This window comes from Corapipo altera, unplaced genomic scaffold (assembly GCF_003945725.1).
Source record: "Corapipo altera isolate COAL_440 unplaced genomic scaffold, ASM394572v1 64, whole genome shotgun sequence".
Lineage (NCBI taxonomy): Eukaryota > Metazoa > Chordata > Aves > Passeriformes > Pipridae > Corapipo > Corapipo altera.
In genome coordinates this window covers 8651586-8667870 of record NW_020884893.1, presented here as the reverse complement: position 1 = coordinate 8667870, position 16285 = coordinate 8651586, and the positions used below count along the sequence as shown (strand labels likewise).

Here is a 16285-nt window from a genome sequence, read left to right as displayed (position 1 = left end):
CCTCAGGAATACGTGCCCTGTGGGGCTGGGGAAGCCATGGTTTTGCTCATTTGTGCCTTTCCCATTCAGGACAGGACCAGGTAGGAATATGCCAAGCAGTTTCACCAGTGCATTTTCTCTGCAAAAAAATAACTTTCCAGTCCAAGGAGAAAAGGGGCTTTTATGTGGCTGTGTTTTTATGGTGCAGCTGGGGCTTGTATTGGAACATGGGATGAGCTGTCAGGACACCCACAGCAGAATGATGGTTCCACCAGCATCACTCATCAGGCGTTGGGTTCTCTCCCAGTTCACACTAAAGATGAAAATGCTGGGAAGCTAAACTGGCAAGAAATCACAGAATCCTAGAATAGGTTGGGTTGGAGGGGACCTTAAAGCCCATCTCATCCAGCCCCCTGCCATGAACAGGGACACTTTCCACTAGACCAGGTTGCTCAAAGCCCCATCCAACCTGGCCTTGGACACTTCCAGGGGTAGGACATCGATAGATGCTCTAGGCTCCAAACTTCAAATGGGATTGGAACATCACCAGAACTGGATTTCCTGACTCCTGGAAAGCTGTGGCAGGATTGTGGGCACTGTGGCAGGACTGTGGGCACTGCCTGCCCCAGTGACTGTGGGCATGGGGCAGGCAGTGCCAGGTGAGATCTGAGGGGCTCTGCAGAGCAGGAGGTGAAGGCATTCCCTAAATATCCCACAGCACAGGCAGTAACCCTGACTTCTGCAGCACACCCAGGAGGAACCCAGAAGCTCCTCTGAGATGTGCAAAGCAACATGGTACAACAATCCATTGCTGCCACCTTCCCCCATCCCGTGGGAAGGGTGTTCCACCGCCCACAGCAAGGTGTGCCCAGTGCCGGTTTGCGTTAAGGAGCTTTGGCTCTAAATCAATCCTCCGTCTGCACCGAGCACCACTTGGAACCCAGCCGAGCTTTGCACATCACCACCAAGGAGAAAGTCATTTAGTCCCTGTTGTTTTTGCTGTTCAGCCTTCAAGTAATTTGCTGCAGACGTGATTGAACAGATCACCTCAACCTTCAGCCAAGCCCTGGCGTAGAACGGAAGCATCCACAGGTGTCTAATTGATCAAATGCTGCTGGTGCTTCCATTAAATAATAATAATTAACAAAAAATAATTAAAAAAAAATGTCCAAGACAGCTGGTTTGCACAATAAGGCTCTGGTTTATTTTTTAACAATGAAAATGTAATAAAACTTAAATTAACGGCGTAAAATATGTAACGGTTGGGCCATAATGGCTGCATACTAAATCCTGGGGTTTGTCTCTTTCTCTCTTTCTCCTTCCTCCCCCCTTCTCTTTTTCCTCCTGAGGATTCAGTAATTTGCTCGTGATCATATAAAAGCAATGATGTTATGAATTTACTGAGGATCCTGCTGGCAGGGATATTATAAGTGAATTGTGCTGCATTTGCAGCTGATTAAAATCGAGATCAGCATTTTTCAAATTATCTTGGGGAAAGGCTGGGTGTAGAGCCCCCCTCCCTTCTGCTGTCATCTCCCTTTTGTGCAGAATGTAAACAATCAGGGTAATAATTTCTGTAGTGAAACGCAGCTTGCGATTTTCAGGAGCAGTTCAGTGGATATTTTTGCTGGGGAGCCTCAAAGTCCCTAATTGCTTCCATACTGAGGACGTGGGGGGTTATTTTTGGCATTTCTTACCTACTTCCACCTCCCTTATTTTAGAGCAACCTCCCCTGAGTAATAAACTTTTAACTGTATTTATAATTGGCGAGCATTTTTAAACAAATGCAAACCACAGCAGAAACCCTGATAGATAGCACTGGGCTTGTGGGTGAGCTGGATTTAGTGAGAATGCCATTAGGGTGGGGGGGGCTGTGAGGAGGGAGGAAAGAGGTGCCTTTTGGAGAGCCACTCGCCTGCTTGCCAACAGCACAAGTTGTGTTGGTGCTTCCACGATGCTCCTCACAGCTCCCGTGGGTTTCAGCCTTCCATAAACAGCAGCAGAAGTGCGGGGGCGGGAGAGCTCATGTGCCTCCTTGATGGTAATTCCCACTTTATCCCCCTGTGAGCGTGGGTTGATCTTTCCACAGAGGCAGGATGTGAACCAGGAGGAGGAGGAGGAGGAGGAGGAGGAGGCAAGTGAGGTCATGCCAGGCTGAGTGATGGCCTAGTGATTTGTCCTGTCTGCCGGGGTACAGGCTCAGAAGCTCCTCAGACACCCTCCTGGTAGGAGCAGGTTTACAGCTCTTTGTGCACAGGTCACAGCCTGAGCAGCTCCCGGCCCAGGGACTGGCTCACGGGGAAGGGTTGTGTCCCCATGGGCACAGACAGTGCTCCTAGATCCTGTTGATTGTGCTAGTGTAGGGTGATAAAGTTGATGACCCTGCATTCCTCAGCAGTGCCACCGTGCAGAGCTGGCTGTACATATGTGATGGTTCAGTGTGAGAGTGTCAGCCTGTGTGATGATTCGGTGTGAGAGTGTCAGCCTTGCGGTATCTCAGGATCCCGTGTCTTGCAGCCTAAACTGCCATCTTTGCCCTCAGTGAGGCACCAAACAAATCGTTTTTGACTCCACTGGGACCTGTTTTTACTGCGTGCAATGTGACCTCCACAGTCCTTCCTTCTGCAGAATTCTCCTTGGTTCTCTTTGGCGCTTTTGAAGGAGCAGTCATAGCTCTTAATTTCCCATCTGCCATTTCCATCAACTAAGTATCTACCTCATAAACCCGAGACGAGACCCAAATGCAAATTTTCTCTTCCAAGGCTTCCCCGTTCCTGCTCATCCCTAATTTCCCCACATCTTTATCTGTTCCTTCCGCTCCTTCCTCTCTATGGCCAGGCTGTAATTTCTGGTGATTCCCTGTGCCCAGGTGTCCTGTTCCTGGCTGTGTTGGGCTCGGGCACATCAGTGGCAAATACGCCTCTCACCGGAGTGCGTCAGGGTGCCCTCTCGCAGCCCGCAGGCAGAAGGAAGGATCACTCAATGGCTCCTCGTTTTCCTGGAAGTCACTGAAGAATGAAGGCCCAACCTGCCCTACCCCAGGCTGTGATGGTTCTGGCCATGCCAACGGGAGCTTCCTCACTCACAGAAGGTAAATCAGAACTGGAAATCCGTGTGAGTGTGACAGCATTGCTGTGGACTCACCTACCTCCCCGTAGGTATCTAATCTAAATCTCCATTAGCATGTTATAAAAGCACTCGAGCACCATGAACAGGGGGCTTAATGCCCAAGCTAGTGAGACTCATCTCACCTTCCTCACCTGGCATACCCTGTCTTTCAGGAAACAATGTGTTTTTTAATCCTTGCTTAAAGAAAATTGCTCTCACTTTATAAATGGGGAGTTTTGTGGCATTATTCATAAAGCAATTTCCCCTGTACCATAAAAAGCTTTTAGAAGAACTGTCTCACAGCGTGAACTCCACCAAATGGTGCATGCTCTTGTTGGGAACACAAGCACCTATAAATACTGAGAGTTTATGAAACCCATCTTTACTTGTTTTTCAGTTTGTCAGGGTGTCCAAGAGCTACTTTTGCTGGGAAGAAAGGAAAACTCTCAGGGGATGAAATTCTCAACACAAAGTTCAAGACCAGCGACGGTAAGGATTTTCACTCCTCTGCCTTGCAGGTGTGTTGGGGTATTGAGCCTGTAGATCTTCTTCTTTGCAGACTGAGGAGGTTTCAACAGGTGAAATCTGGTCACAGATTTGCAAAGATGTCATGTGCTATGAAAACCCATTCCTTGGGCTTTCTGGGTGCTGGGGATGGTATGGTACCAGCCCCACTCCCTGAGTCACACACTTTGAGGGAGTGATGATAAAGAAGGCAAAAGAATTAATGCTGAAATTGAGATTTTTTTTTTTCAAATATTCACTGGCATTTTTACAAATCCCTTGCAGTCATTCAGCAATTTTCACCTATTCAGGGCTTTTAATACTGTGATATTTCTGGATCTGGAATTTTGTTAGCGATGGCACTTCGCTTTTCCAGTGCTATTACTGAGCTCTCTGTGGTATTTGACAAGGTTTGAGCCTTGAACTTGAGTACTTATATAGTTTGGAACCTATAAATACCTGCACTCTTCTGGAAATATTGCTATTTTTTGTGAACCTCGTAATTTCTAATCAAGACATGCATTAGGTTTTTAAATGGCATCTTTCCAAACTCAGGACTGGAGAGGTGACCTGATTGTTCAGGACAATCAACCTTGCTGGGTGTGGGGATGTGCTGGACTCCAGCCACTCAGCTGCCCTTTGCTTTTGCATTTACATATTGACCTGTTCAAGTATCATTGAACTGTGATGATCAAAACCTTAATTTAAAAAAAAAAAAAAGGTAAAAAAATGCAGGTGAGATGTGCATACTGTTTAGAGGATTTAAAAGCCAAGGTAAGGACCTGAGGACGCTGGCAGTGGTGATGTCTACGCAGCAGGTTGGGCTCAGCAGAAAGCCCAACATTTTGCTTTTCCCAAGAGCATTTGCTGACTGTCCATGACCTTCCCTCCTGCAGTTCTGGAGAATGACGAAGAGATCAAGCAGCTGAACAAAGAGATCAGTGAGCTGAACGAGTCCAACTCAGAGATGGAAGCGGCCATGGTGAAACTACAGTCACAGGTTTGTGTGCTTGGACGTGCCCCCGAGCCCACGGGCACGTGGCCAAGCCCCCTCCTGGGCGGTGGTGGGTGCCACCGGTGAGGGTTGGTAACCCTGCCGTGCTCCTTGCTCTGCAGATCTCCACCATGGAGAAGAACCTGAAGAACATCGAGGAGGAAAACAAAATAATAGAGGAGCAAAACGAAGCCCTGTTCCTGGAGCTCTCAGGGTTGAGCCAGGCTCTAATCCAAAGTCTTGCCAATATTCGCCTTCCGCACATGGTAAGGAACTTTGACAGCGTTCGCCCCAGCTGGCGTGATCAAGGGAGCTGTGCCAAACCCAGTTCACAATAAGGCTTATTCACAATTAAAGACTGGGAGAATTTCTCTCCATACACCTACGTGTCCTTTATAAGATCAGTACTTCTCCCTTATCTCTGAAGCTTGCATTATATCTCCCTTTTGTTGTCATTTTCTGCTGATCTCCCTTTGTATCTATTGTTCTGTCTCATTACATCTGGGAGCACTATCACAAAATAGGAAACTTTATCAAGGGCACCCAGTGCCTTTTAGGCTAAGACAGCACAAGCAGAGATCAGGAGGGATTGGATTTCAACGTCAGAAAGATCTTAGAGCTCCTATTATAATGCAGGTAGTTTCAATTCGGTTTTGAATAGCTGGCAGCCAAAGAATAGCATTCTTAAAGAGAATGTATTTTGTTTAATTTAACAAGGTCTAACAGCCCACAGCATGTTACTGTAGAGTTACTGAGAAATGAAAAGACTGCATTAAAATAGTAAAACCACAAAAGGCTATTAATTACCTTTGCTCTATTCCCAGGAATGTAATTACTGTTGTCAAAACCAGGTGTGTGGAGGGGGGGCTCATGTTATTGAGGAAGTTTTCCTCTTACAACTCATAAAGACCATTGCAATGATGAGAGGAATGAGCTTTTGATTTATTTTTTTCTGCCATCCTTTTTTTTTTTTTTTTTTGGGAATCCTTTTCATTGGGGGTTGTATTTAAATTCAGGCTCGTTGGAGAGAAGCCATCCTCCAGCAGAGCAGTTTTGGATAGTATTCACCCAGCTGCCTAACTGGCAGAAAACTGCTCGCTGAGTGCTTTTTTGTAAAGTATTTGACACAAAAAGGTCAAATAAACTGTTCAGCAAATATTTTTTCAAGGTTTCAGGCAACTCCAATTAAATAATGCCCACGAGACTTGTATGCCCATTTTATTCCTATTCTTTTTCTTCCTTCTCCCTTTCTTTTCCCCCCATTACTCTAAATTAGATATTTGCAGGGTTTCCACAATGCCCCTCAAAAGCAGAAGCTGTACTGCAGCAGAGTGCTGGTGTGGGCAGCTGTAAGCTCAAGGTGGCCAGGCTTCTGTCCTGACTTTGCCTTTGGTTCTTTCTGTGATGTTCCACCAGTCCTCTTGTTCTCCTGCCCTTCATTTCCATAGCTTTATTCAGCCTCCAGCCTGTCAAACTGCCTGAATGTGCTTAACCTGATGCTGTTAATAGTTCCACAAGGCCAATCCATAAAATTAAGGACCCTGTTAAGATCTGGCAGGATCAGGGGTTGCACGATGAGATTCCCACAGGTACAGCACTGCACAGAAAAAGGCTCTGGAGACGTTTGACTGCCAGTACATACATAGAATCATAGAATGGTTTGGGTTGGAAGGGACCTTAAAGTTCATCTTGTTCCAATCCCCTGCCATAGGCAGGGACACCTTCTGCTAGACCAGGTTACTCCAAGCCCAATCCAACCTGACCTTGAAGACTTTCAGGCATCCACAATAAAATATGCAGATGGTTTATTGCAAAGAATTGTTTCAGCCTCTTCCTGCGCTTCTACTAACCCTTTCATTTGTTTTTTTTTTTTTTTGTCTGCAGGAGCCAATTAGTGAGCAGAACTTTGATGCATATGTGAACACGCTGACAGACATGTACACCAACCAGGAATGCTACCAGAACCCGGAGAACAAGGACCTGCTGGAGAGCATCAAGCAAGCCGTCAAGGGCATCCAGGTTTAGTGCCGCGGGACGGAGATGAGCAAGCAAACAGACTGTAAGATGGAACTTTCCCTCCAAGTATTCAGGTTTACAAGTTAGAAAACTTGTTTAATGAATGAAAAAAAAAGGAAAAAAAAAAAAGGAAAAAAAAAGGACCAAAATGTAACCAAGAGGCCATTTCTGAGACATGGAACTGATCGAACTCAATGTTCTCGTTTACTTATCTTTCGACCTTCTTGAGAAAAGTGGGTTTTTTTCTACCTGGACCACGAGGTAGATCAGGATGGAAGGTTAAATTCTCCAGTAGGCTGTGGGGCTTGGTAGCAGGTGAAGAGCAGGCTACTTTCACGAGTTGCCATGCTCTTGCAGAGTTGATCCAAGGGTTAAAACATTACAAGAACAGGGTCTTGTCTGATCCAAGACTAGTGTATGACTGGCTTAAACCCTCATGTTGTCTATGGTCGTATGTCCAGATCACCTACTCACACATGAGTTATGTTCTATGTTGCTACAAGTGCTGGAGCTGCAAGCTACCTGTAAATCTGAACCTGTGCTGGGCCTCCCAACCCCGAAGTGTTCAGATATCCACTGGGCATGGGAACTCTGAAGTATTATAAAGTAGCTTATTTTTATTTTCTGAAAGAAATCTGAAGAGCAGTTCTGGATCTCCAGTGGAAAGCGCAATGGAAAAAAGGTTCTCAGGGAAGCTTTTGGAGTTTGCAACTACAGTATTCCTTTGTCTGTCTTAAATATGAGAATAGCTATTATGAATAGGCCAATTCCAGATATTTCATACAGAAGAACTCTTTAATGTGTCATGGTCCGGTGTATATGATTTTTTGGAAGTCTGTTTGATGACAGTTCTGGTTCTTTTCATTATTGTGATCATCCTTACAGTGGCGCAGTACTGCCAGTCCAGAGATCATACATCAATGCCAGAGAACGGTTGAGATTGCGATGAACAAAATGAAACAAAACAAAACAAAAGAGGCAAAAACCGACAAAAAGAGAGATGTTAATTGATGGCCAGCAAAGTGCTTACACACCGTGAATCGGGAGTTGATTTCTCACAGGTATCCACGGGGCAATGAGTATTTTTTTTGGTTTGGTGTTCTAGGATTTGCGGGAAACCACAGCGCAAGCGCCATTCTGCAAAACAAAAAAAAAAAAGAAAGGGAAAAAACAAAAAAGGAAAACAAAAAAAAAAAGAGTATTCAGGTAATGGGTATTCTTCCAAAGAAGCATTTTGTAAGCAGCTCGGTACACGCAGCCCACTGTGCACTTAAAGAACAACTCTATGATTGTCTTTGCGCCGCTGCTCTGCAGCACCCGCTCCATCGCCAGGGCCGGCTGTCACCCCACCTCCGCTCCCACCCGGAGCTCGCTTCCTTCTCCAAACACTTCACAAGCACCGTGGGGCAGAACCCCCCCGAGGGGTCCCAGGGCAGGTGCATCTTGCATCCTGCGTCCCATATCCCGCATCCCTCCTGGTAGCCGGGAGGGCAGAGCTGGGGAGGATTTTGTTGGCCCCTACTAAAGGCAAGACTGTGGTGTTGTTTCGAGCCGAATCCTGCAGATGTTTAGGATGTAATTTGCGCTTTGGAGAAGTCAGTGGAAAGTCCCAGTGGCTACCGTGGCCACTGGATTCGGCCTCTAAGCCCATGAGTGACTCGATTGTGTCGGTTCCGTGTTGAGTTCCACAGGGCAATCGGCCTGGGTGGGTTTGCTCCCATACTTAAGTGTTTGCAGGATCAGACTCCATGAGTTCACTTATTTTAGAACCCATTCCAAGTGCAAAAATACAAAAGAAAGGGAAAAAAAAAAGAATATAAAATTTGAGGTGTTAAAAACACAACGTTCTTAACATGTAAATAGAGTCCAAATTGATTGTGACTGCAATTCAGTTAGTATTTAAAAGTAGAGAAATTGCACTTACTGGAAGAAAGAGAAGAAAAAAAAAGTAGTTAGTTTAATTATCCTGTAAATTATTTAATTTTGGCAAGATGTATGTAATTTATATTTACAACACCTTATGTTAACTTTTTGCTATTTATTTAACTTTTTTATTTATTAATTTTATACTTATTTTAAACTGGACACTGCACCATAGAAATGAAGATAAAAGAAGCAAAAAAAGTTAAAAATTAAAACTCTTGACCATAAAAAATGATATTCAAAAAAAAAAAAAAGAAAAAACCCCTATCTACAACTCCTACTTGTAATTTTGATGCAACCAAGTTATTTTTTATATATTTTGTTATTTATTCTTTTAATGATGGGAATTTTTTTAAAGATATTTTATAACTGAGACATTTTGATAATTTTTTGGTTTGTTTTTTTGCAGGGGCAGGGGCACCGGGGGGAAGAGAGACTTTTTCAGTTTTTCTTTTCTTTTTCAATTCATATTGTTTCAGGCACTGATAACAGGAAATGAAAATTCTGTATTTATTATTTATTTAATATTTAAGTCGGGGAAAAAAAATGAACTGTGCTCTTGTTGTATATTTATTTTGTCGTTTGTGTGTTGGTTATGTGATGACTGAGTACTTGTTTATGTGAAGGAATACTGTTAATATTTAAATAATAAAGAGTCACATTGAAAGTTATAGCAGGCTACATGTTATTCTGTGAAAACGAATACTGTGATCTACTTTCCTCAGGAAATGTATTTTGCAGACAGAACTTCCTTATGTACTGGCAGGGTTATTTCGTAATAAAACCCGGTTCTGTTTGTGACTTTAGTTCCTATGGTCTTTCTTCGAGCTGTTGCCAATATTCCTGATGTGTCCCCATTGGGCTTTGTCCTTGTCCTTCACTGTGGCTTGTGGGGTCACCGTGTCCCTGCTGACCTGGAGCTCTGCTGAGGGACTGTGCACTTCACACCTGGTTTTTCCCACCTACTAAGCTGGAGGATTTAATGGGAATTTAGGTTTGGCATCTCTGAAGGCTTTGAAGAATAAGGAGCTGTCACCATCCAACCAAGCAGGTGCCTAAAATCCCACTAGTGCCGTGATGGGGAGAATCAAAACCCCACATTCCCAGGAGGGCTGGAGCACCTCTGCTCTGGAGACAGGCTGGAAGAGCTGGGGTTGTTCATCTTGGGGAAGAGAAGGCTCCAGGGAGACCTTAGAGCCCCTTCCAGTGCCCAAAGGGGCTCCAAGAGATCTGGAGAAGGACTTTGGACAAGGGCATGGAATGACAGGACAAAACAGAATGGCTTCAGACTGACAGAGGGCAGGGTGGTGATGCCCTGGCACAGGTTGCCCAGAGAAGCTGTGGCTGCCCCTGGATCCCTGGAAGTATCCAAGGCCAGGTTGGACGGGGCTTGGAGCAACCTGGTCTAGTGGAAGGTGTCCCTGCCTGTGGCAGGGGGTAGAACAAAATGAGCTCTAGGTCCTTTCCAACCCAACCTATTCTAGCATTTCATGATTTTGTGGCTTTGTGCTCCCACAGGTAGTGTGTGAGCAGAGGGGATGCCATTGGAAGCAGTACAGAAAATGCCAGATCTGGGACAGGACACAGAGACGGACACTTTTCTCTCCTAAATTTACAAAAAAAGCCTCACCAAACTGAGCTCTGACATTTAGCTCAAATACTGGGAGATGGCTGGTTTTTATCAATAAGATTTGCTCAGTTATATCAGCCTGACAGTGATTTTTGCAGATTGCCCTCCTGGAAGAACAGAGCCTTTCCACTGGTAAGAATTTATGTTTTGAAGCTGTGGCAATGAAGAGAATTTTCCACTGATCTCTGTGTTGGAAACATAATTTCTGAAGTTGGCATAATTCAGTTTTGCTCTGCTGTAGCTAGAGCTCCCAAGGTGAAATAAGGTAAATCACATTAAGGCCATTTGGAGCTGAGTGAATTGGGTCAAATGGGAATTTCAGGCAGGTTCATCACCAAGAAATTCAATTGTCTGATTAACTGAACTGAACTCCCCTGTCTGTCCCTGCATGGAGGCACAAGCGCTGTTGGGTTATAGCAGGAGGAGGCGTCTGTACCACAGGCACAAAGATGAAGGGCTGAGTAAAACGCTGCCAGAACTGTAGTCAGAAAAATTTAGAGCAAAGTTTTGGGTAGAAGGATTTCTTAAAGAATGTTCATGTCTGTGTGCGTTCACTAGAAATTTTTTCTCACTTCATTGGATATCTGCAAGCTGTCCTGGGGCAGGAAAACTGACAGAGGCTTAGGACAGACTTGCTTGGATGCCCTGGCTGTGTGGTCCCAAATGCCTGAGAAGAAACACCCTTGGAAGCAGGGACTGTTGGGGATGGACCCCAGCTTTCCCAGGAGCCCCAAGGACAAGATCTCTTTGAGGCTTTGCTGGGCCTAACTTGAAAGTTGATGGGGGTTTTATCCCCTTCACAAAGGAGAAAAACAGGCCAACCCATGCAATGGTTCCCCTCAACTGGCTGGCACGTTGTTTTCCTGAAGGGTACGTAATTGTTTTATGGGGGTTTCGCTCGACTTTGCACCGCTGAGCAGTTCCTTGTGCCAATATTTGATTATGATGATGGAGTTAATAGATGAGCTCGCTTGTCCTTCCTTAACGAATTGGCTGAGCTGTACAATAGAGTGGTTGGATTTGTGCTCAATTGCAGCTCGGGGAGCCATCACTGTGAGATGTTATCTTCTCAGAACCAGCGTCCTTTATCACAGGGAAGGGAATTGAATTGGTTTAAGATGGTACACTGTCAGTTTATACATGTGCTTAGGAGAGCTCTCAAGCCTCCTCCACCAGGCCTAGGGTGAGAGCTGAACGGCAGAGAAGAGCAGGTCTCTGGCTTCAAGGATGCATAGGGTTGTTTCTAAACATGTCAATAAACCATTGACCAAAGAGAGTGTCACTTGGCCTCACTGATGCCACTGTTAATTGTTAAAAGCTGCTAATGACCCATTCCTCCAGTGGTACCTTCCACTTGTCAGCATTGACCTGGCCTCTTGCAGACAGCCACAAGCTCTGGCCTTAAACAGCTACAAACAGAAAGGGGAGTCTTTCCCAGCCTCATGCATATTTTCTGAGTTTGGTTTCCCCCACCCCACAGCTCCTCTGGGTGAAGGCTCAACCCATCTCACCCTCCTCCCACAACTGAGGGGTCCTGAAAAACACACAGCTGGGTGATCAGGAAGTGGTTGCCTTGTTCTCCATTGGGTTACCTGGGCAAGAAGGGAACTTTGCTCTTCAGAGATACTATTTGTCATCAAATTCACCCCCTCTTGGACCAGAGAATGACAATGCTGAGGCTTGGGAGCAATCAGATGGGCTGGAGATGGCACTGCAGCCAATGGAGCAGCCCCAAGCTGCAAATTGCTCCGGCACAATTTAGTTGGATCAAAGGCTCTGGTCCACACTTGTTAACAGACTCACTTCTATACTTTTATGAGAAGATATATCCTGAAATGACCTTCTGCTTTGTACAGAAGGGCTCGTGGGATTGAGGCTGTAGGAAAGCATGCATTCTTCAGACAAATAGCTCTCGTTATTCTGGATGCCTTCATCCCTGTCTTTCAGCAGGATGAATAAATCACCAACTGTTGTAAAAATGGTAGTATCAGTTTTAAAGACGTTTTTGACCCTGTCAACAAGGAACTATAACACCCATTAAAGCCTGCTTTCATTTCTATAACTGCAGTGCACTTTTGTTTGAATGTCAGGGACTATCTGTGAGGATCTGAAGGAACATGAGCCATGAAGGGATGGAGCAAGGCCATATGCTCTGCCTGAGCTCCAGGACTAGCATGAAGGCCCCAGAAGGACCTGTCCACACTAAGATGATGTCTGCCCTTCCAACATCATATCCATGGTTAATACCAGCATGTCCTTATTGAAGCCAGGATATGCCAAAACTTGTCTCTTCCTTACTCACAAGTCCCAGAGTCCACCTAAACTGAATATAAGGCAATGGCCAAACAGTTTGGACTCAAACAGAGGCTGACCTGGCCTTAGCACTGCAGGAGAGTTGGTTTTGATGAGTCAAGTCCAATATCAAGGATCAGCTCCTCAGGTTTTGCCATTTGCTAGGGGACTCCTTCTCAGGCTCCAACCTTTAATAATCCAGCCCAACCATGCTGAGGTTGTTTAGCAATTAAATAACATAAATCCAGAAGCTAGATTAATAAACAGTCTGGTCTGTCTAGAGCAGTCTACAGGGTGGAGAGATAAAACTATAAAATATTTATTACCAGCTTGGGGATGAAGTCATTAATTTAATAACTACCCATTGCTTTGCTTCTTACAGTTGTTAGCAGTCTGAAGGTTACAGAAGATTAGGTGGGAAACTTACTGCTTCCCTGCTGAGTGGAGCCTTTCCCATGAAAGCCAGGGCCCAGCTCCCATCTGTCACTCCATTACGTTCGGAGGTGGTGAATATATTACCGAAATAAAACAAAACAAAATTTCAGCTGGCCACATGGCAACCCTCCGCGAAATTTAATGAGGACACTGCCCTTTGTGCACGAGGCCGTTCCCAACAGCTGTAGAGATGAAGGCAGGAGGATCTTTGTCGACGCTCGCCGCTTGCTCACACGGTGAGCGCGGTCCCCGCGGCATCACGAGGGCAGCACCTTGGGGGACGGGTGCTTGGGCTGCCTCTTCTCCTGAGGGGTCAGGAGAGCTGTCTGAGCCTCCCCTCATCGAGGATTTCTCAGTGGGTCTTCAGGTTTTCAGGAGAGGGAACAAGGGTATTAGCTGACTCCCTGCTGTGATCTGATATTGGGGAGCATCCCAGACTCAGATCCACACATCCGCTTTGCGGTGATTATGGCTGGAGTCCCCTGATGAGGGGGCTCCCCCGCTGACAAGTACAATTTGCAGTGATGCTGTTGCAAAAGTCATGGGGGGAGAGTGAGGGAGGGCGGCTGTGAGCCCTCAGCATGTTTTGTCAGGGGTTTCATCCAGGGACAGCAAAGGGCTGTCATCTGATTGAAGCGCGCGGGGGGTAGGGTTTGAGCAGGAGGCAGTGTGTGATGTGGGACGTGTCCCCCCCACCAGCTCCTGCTGAGGGGCTGAGACACTGCTAATCCTCCCCGAAGACTGTCTTGACAGCGAAGGTAATCAAATTGCCTAAATAATTTAATCAAAGCTTTAGCCTGTTTTGTAAAATAAATGAAATAAAAATGGGCACATACTGTGAGCACGGGACAGAGACCACAGCATAGATGAACACAGGGGTGCAGCCACCCAGCCCTGCTGGATGGCCCCTGACTGCAGACTCCCCGGGGAGGACCAACAGCACTTATTGTCCGTCCCTGTCCCTGAGAAGGGCAAAAGAAACAGCTTGGAAAGTACTGAAGGGGGCTGGATGGCTCCTGTCTTGATGGAGCCACAGCTCCCCTGAAGAGCCCAAACTCCTTACTCAGCCACCAGATTGGAAGAGCCCCCTGCCCATGGGTATCCCTGATCCTCCTACAGCCTCAGAGAGCTGCAGAGCCACAGGACCGACCCCAGGCAAAAGAGAAATGAGTGGGAGTCCTAAATGGGTGACTTGAGGAAGAAAGAAAAGTCAACAGGAGAGATGGTAGCCAGGGATGGAGAAAGGCATCTGTGCTCTCCACCAACAGGAGAAGCAATGATAAGCACCTGTGGGTCATGCAGTGATGGACACTGGTTTTTACCTTGTAGATTTGGTGTGCCTGGAGTTCTGCTGCCAATCCAGGGAGCACCTTGTTTTCAGGTAACTTCCAGGCAGTCTGCTTGACTCAAGTTATCCTTGGTGACTGTCCAGGGGAGAAAGGAAAACAATGGCCTCAAAATAACATTCTGGCTTCTGCAGGCTCCCACAAAGGAGATTCTTGCATGAGGTTTGTGGGCAGCTCAAAACAGGCAAGACCAAAGCTGGGTCTCCAGGTATTGGAGATGAGAAACTCTGGACAGTTGGATCAACTGCAATATCTTGGCCAAGACTTTGCACTGTGTTTTAATGACATCAGGCTGTGCTTTAGCATAGACAGAGTGAGATTTTAGTAGTACTTTTATCAGGGTAGGGAGTAGAAGAAAAGAGAGAGAAAATTCTTGTGAATCATAACAGACCTGCAAGATATTTCTACTGTCACCCAAAAAGTAAAAGAAACACTTCTGCAGAGCATTAACCTCAATTTTTCTCTCACAGCAGACTAATTTGGAACTGTCAGCACAACCATCTTTGTCCTGACCATCCTTTACCCTGGTACACATCCAGCACAGGCAGGGCTAACTGCAAAGGCCCTATTCCAGTATCATGTCATCGCATTACCCTTTCATTTCTCTTATCAATGCTGCCATTCAGTTCCACTCCTTATTCCCAGTCCTTATCACAATGAGCCAAGAAAGTGTGGAGCATCAGCCAGGAGGAAAAAAAAAAAAAAAAGAACAGGTGAAATTCTGATGTTGTCAGCTAAAATACTTTCCAGATGAGCTCTGCCCACAAAGAAGCTGAATCTTGGTGATTTAGTTGCCAAATTTTGCATTTGCTCCCTCTCCCCCATTTCTCCTCTCAGCTGCGGGCTCAAAGTGGAGTCCTGACACTGCAAAGTGTTAATAGAATTAGTCTCCTGCTATAAACTGTTCACTGGGGCTTGTTAGCTCAATTGTTGATGCTAAACTCTTATCAGCAGAGCCACCTAAAAGAGCATTAATCAGGAAAAGCTGAACTCCCTGCCTGGGTCACAGAAATTTAATTAAACCTCAAGTAAAACTGGAAAATCATTTTGAAAAGAGAAGAGACGAATGCAAAATGCTTTTCATCATTTGATTCTGCATCTTCGTAGTTCAAACCCTCAGTTGTGATTTCAAAGGGAATTTTGCCAGAGTAAAGGCTGAGTGAAACACAGACAAGACTTTCCTCAGTGCCACCTTTAATACAAAGGTCCTGATGCTGATCTGGGGTAAATGAAATATGGAAAACCACTGAATAAGGCCAGCTAAGGACCTGGACCCACAAATGCAAAACAGCAGAATGCCTGTTTCAAGTGAAATAGCAATCTCCTTGAGTAAGGTTCTGTTATGGTTAAGGTTGTGTTCTGGTTATTAGCTCATGGATTTGCATCTATTTTCCATTTGCTGTGTAAAAAGTCTCATGCAACAAAGCATTTATTTGGTAGATGCAGAGAAATACCAGTACCAGTGTTGGTATGACCTCATGTGGGATATTGTGGGTAGTTCTGGGACCTCTCTTTGGAAAAAGAAAAGATTAATTTATCCTTGAACAGGTGCGGGGAAGGACTGGCAGAGTGATTAGCAGAACAGAGAACCTATCTTAGGAGAGGAGATTAAAAGAGCTTGGCTTGTTTAGCCTAGAAAAACAAAGGTTAAGAGGGGATATGATTACTCTTCATAAATACATTCAGGGTGGGAGGAAGGGGAATGATTTATGTTAGAGGATAATATGGGTAGGAGATCAAATAAGGTCCATCTTGGCCAGGAATAAATTCCCATTGGAAATCTGAAGACGTTTTCTTATTGTTGGAGAAGGGACGTTTTGGAAAGGCCTTCTGAGCAGGACAGATGAGCCCCCATGGTCTTTATGGGGAGATGGACAAATGTGGCTGGCTCAGCCCAACAGGTGAGTTTGCAGGCAGGACATGTAGAACTGCCAGAGGCAAAGCAGGGAAGTGTGATATGGTTGCTATCTGGTTGCATTTTTATTATTTATGAATCCATAAAATCCATTGATTTTATTTAATCCATGAATCATTTAAAAGACCCAGGAATCGTTTTCT

At 45.4% G+C, this 16285-nt stretch overlaps 1 protein-coding gene across 5 annotated transcripts in view; it reads left to right on the top strand.

The window, feature by feature from the left end:
* Positions 1 to 9325, top strand: part of MYT1 (myelin transcription factor 1) — a 66518-nt gene extending 57193 nt beyond the window's left edge. For 4 of the 5 annotated variants that reach the window (XM_027646181.1, XM_027646179.1, XM_027646183.1 and 1 more), the window contains exons 19-23: positions 2849 to 3070; positions 3485 to 3576; positions 4488 to 4591; positions 4708 to 4851; positions 6470 to 9325. In XM_027646181.1, the coding sequence (XP_027501982.1) occupies positions 2849 to 3070; positions 3485 to 3576; positions 4488 to 4591; positions 4708 to 4851; positions 6470 to 6610 (703 nt within the window). In that variant the 3' untranslated portion in view covers positions 6611 to 9325. The remainder of the gene's footprint in view (positions 1 to 2848; positions 3071 to 3484; positions 3577 to 4487; positions 4592 to 4707; positions 4852 to 6469) is intronic. The other variant, XM_027646180.1, reaches the window with a different exon arrangement.
* The last annotated feature ends 6960 nt before the right edge of the window (positions 9326 to 16285 follow it).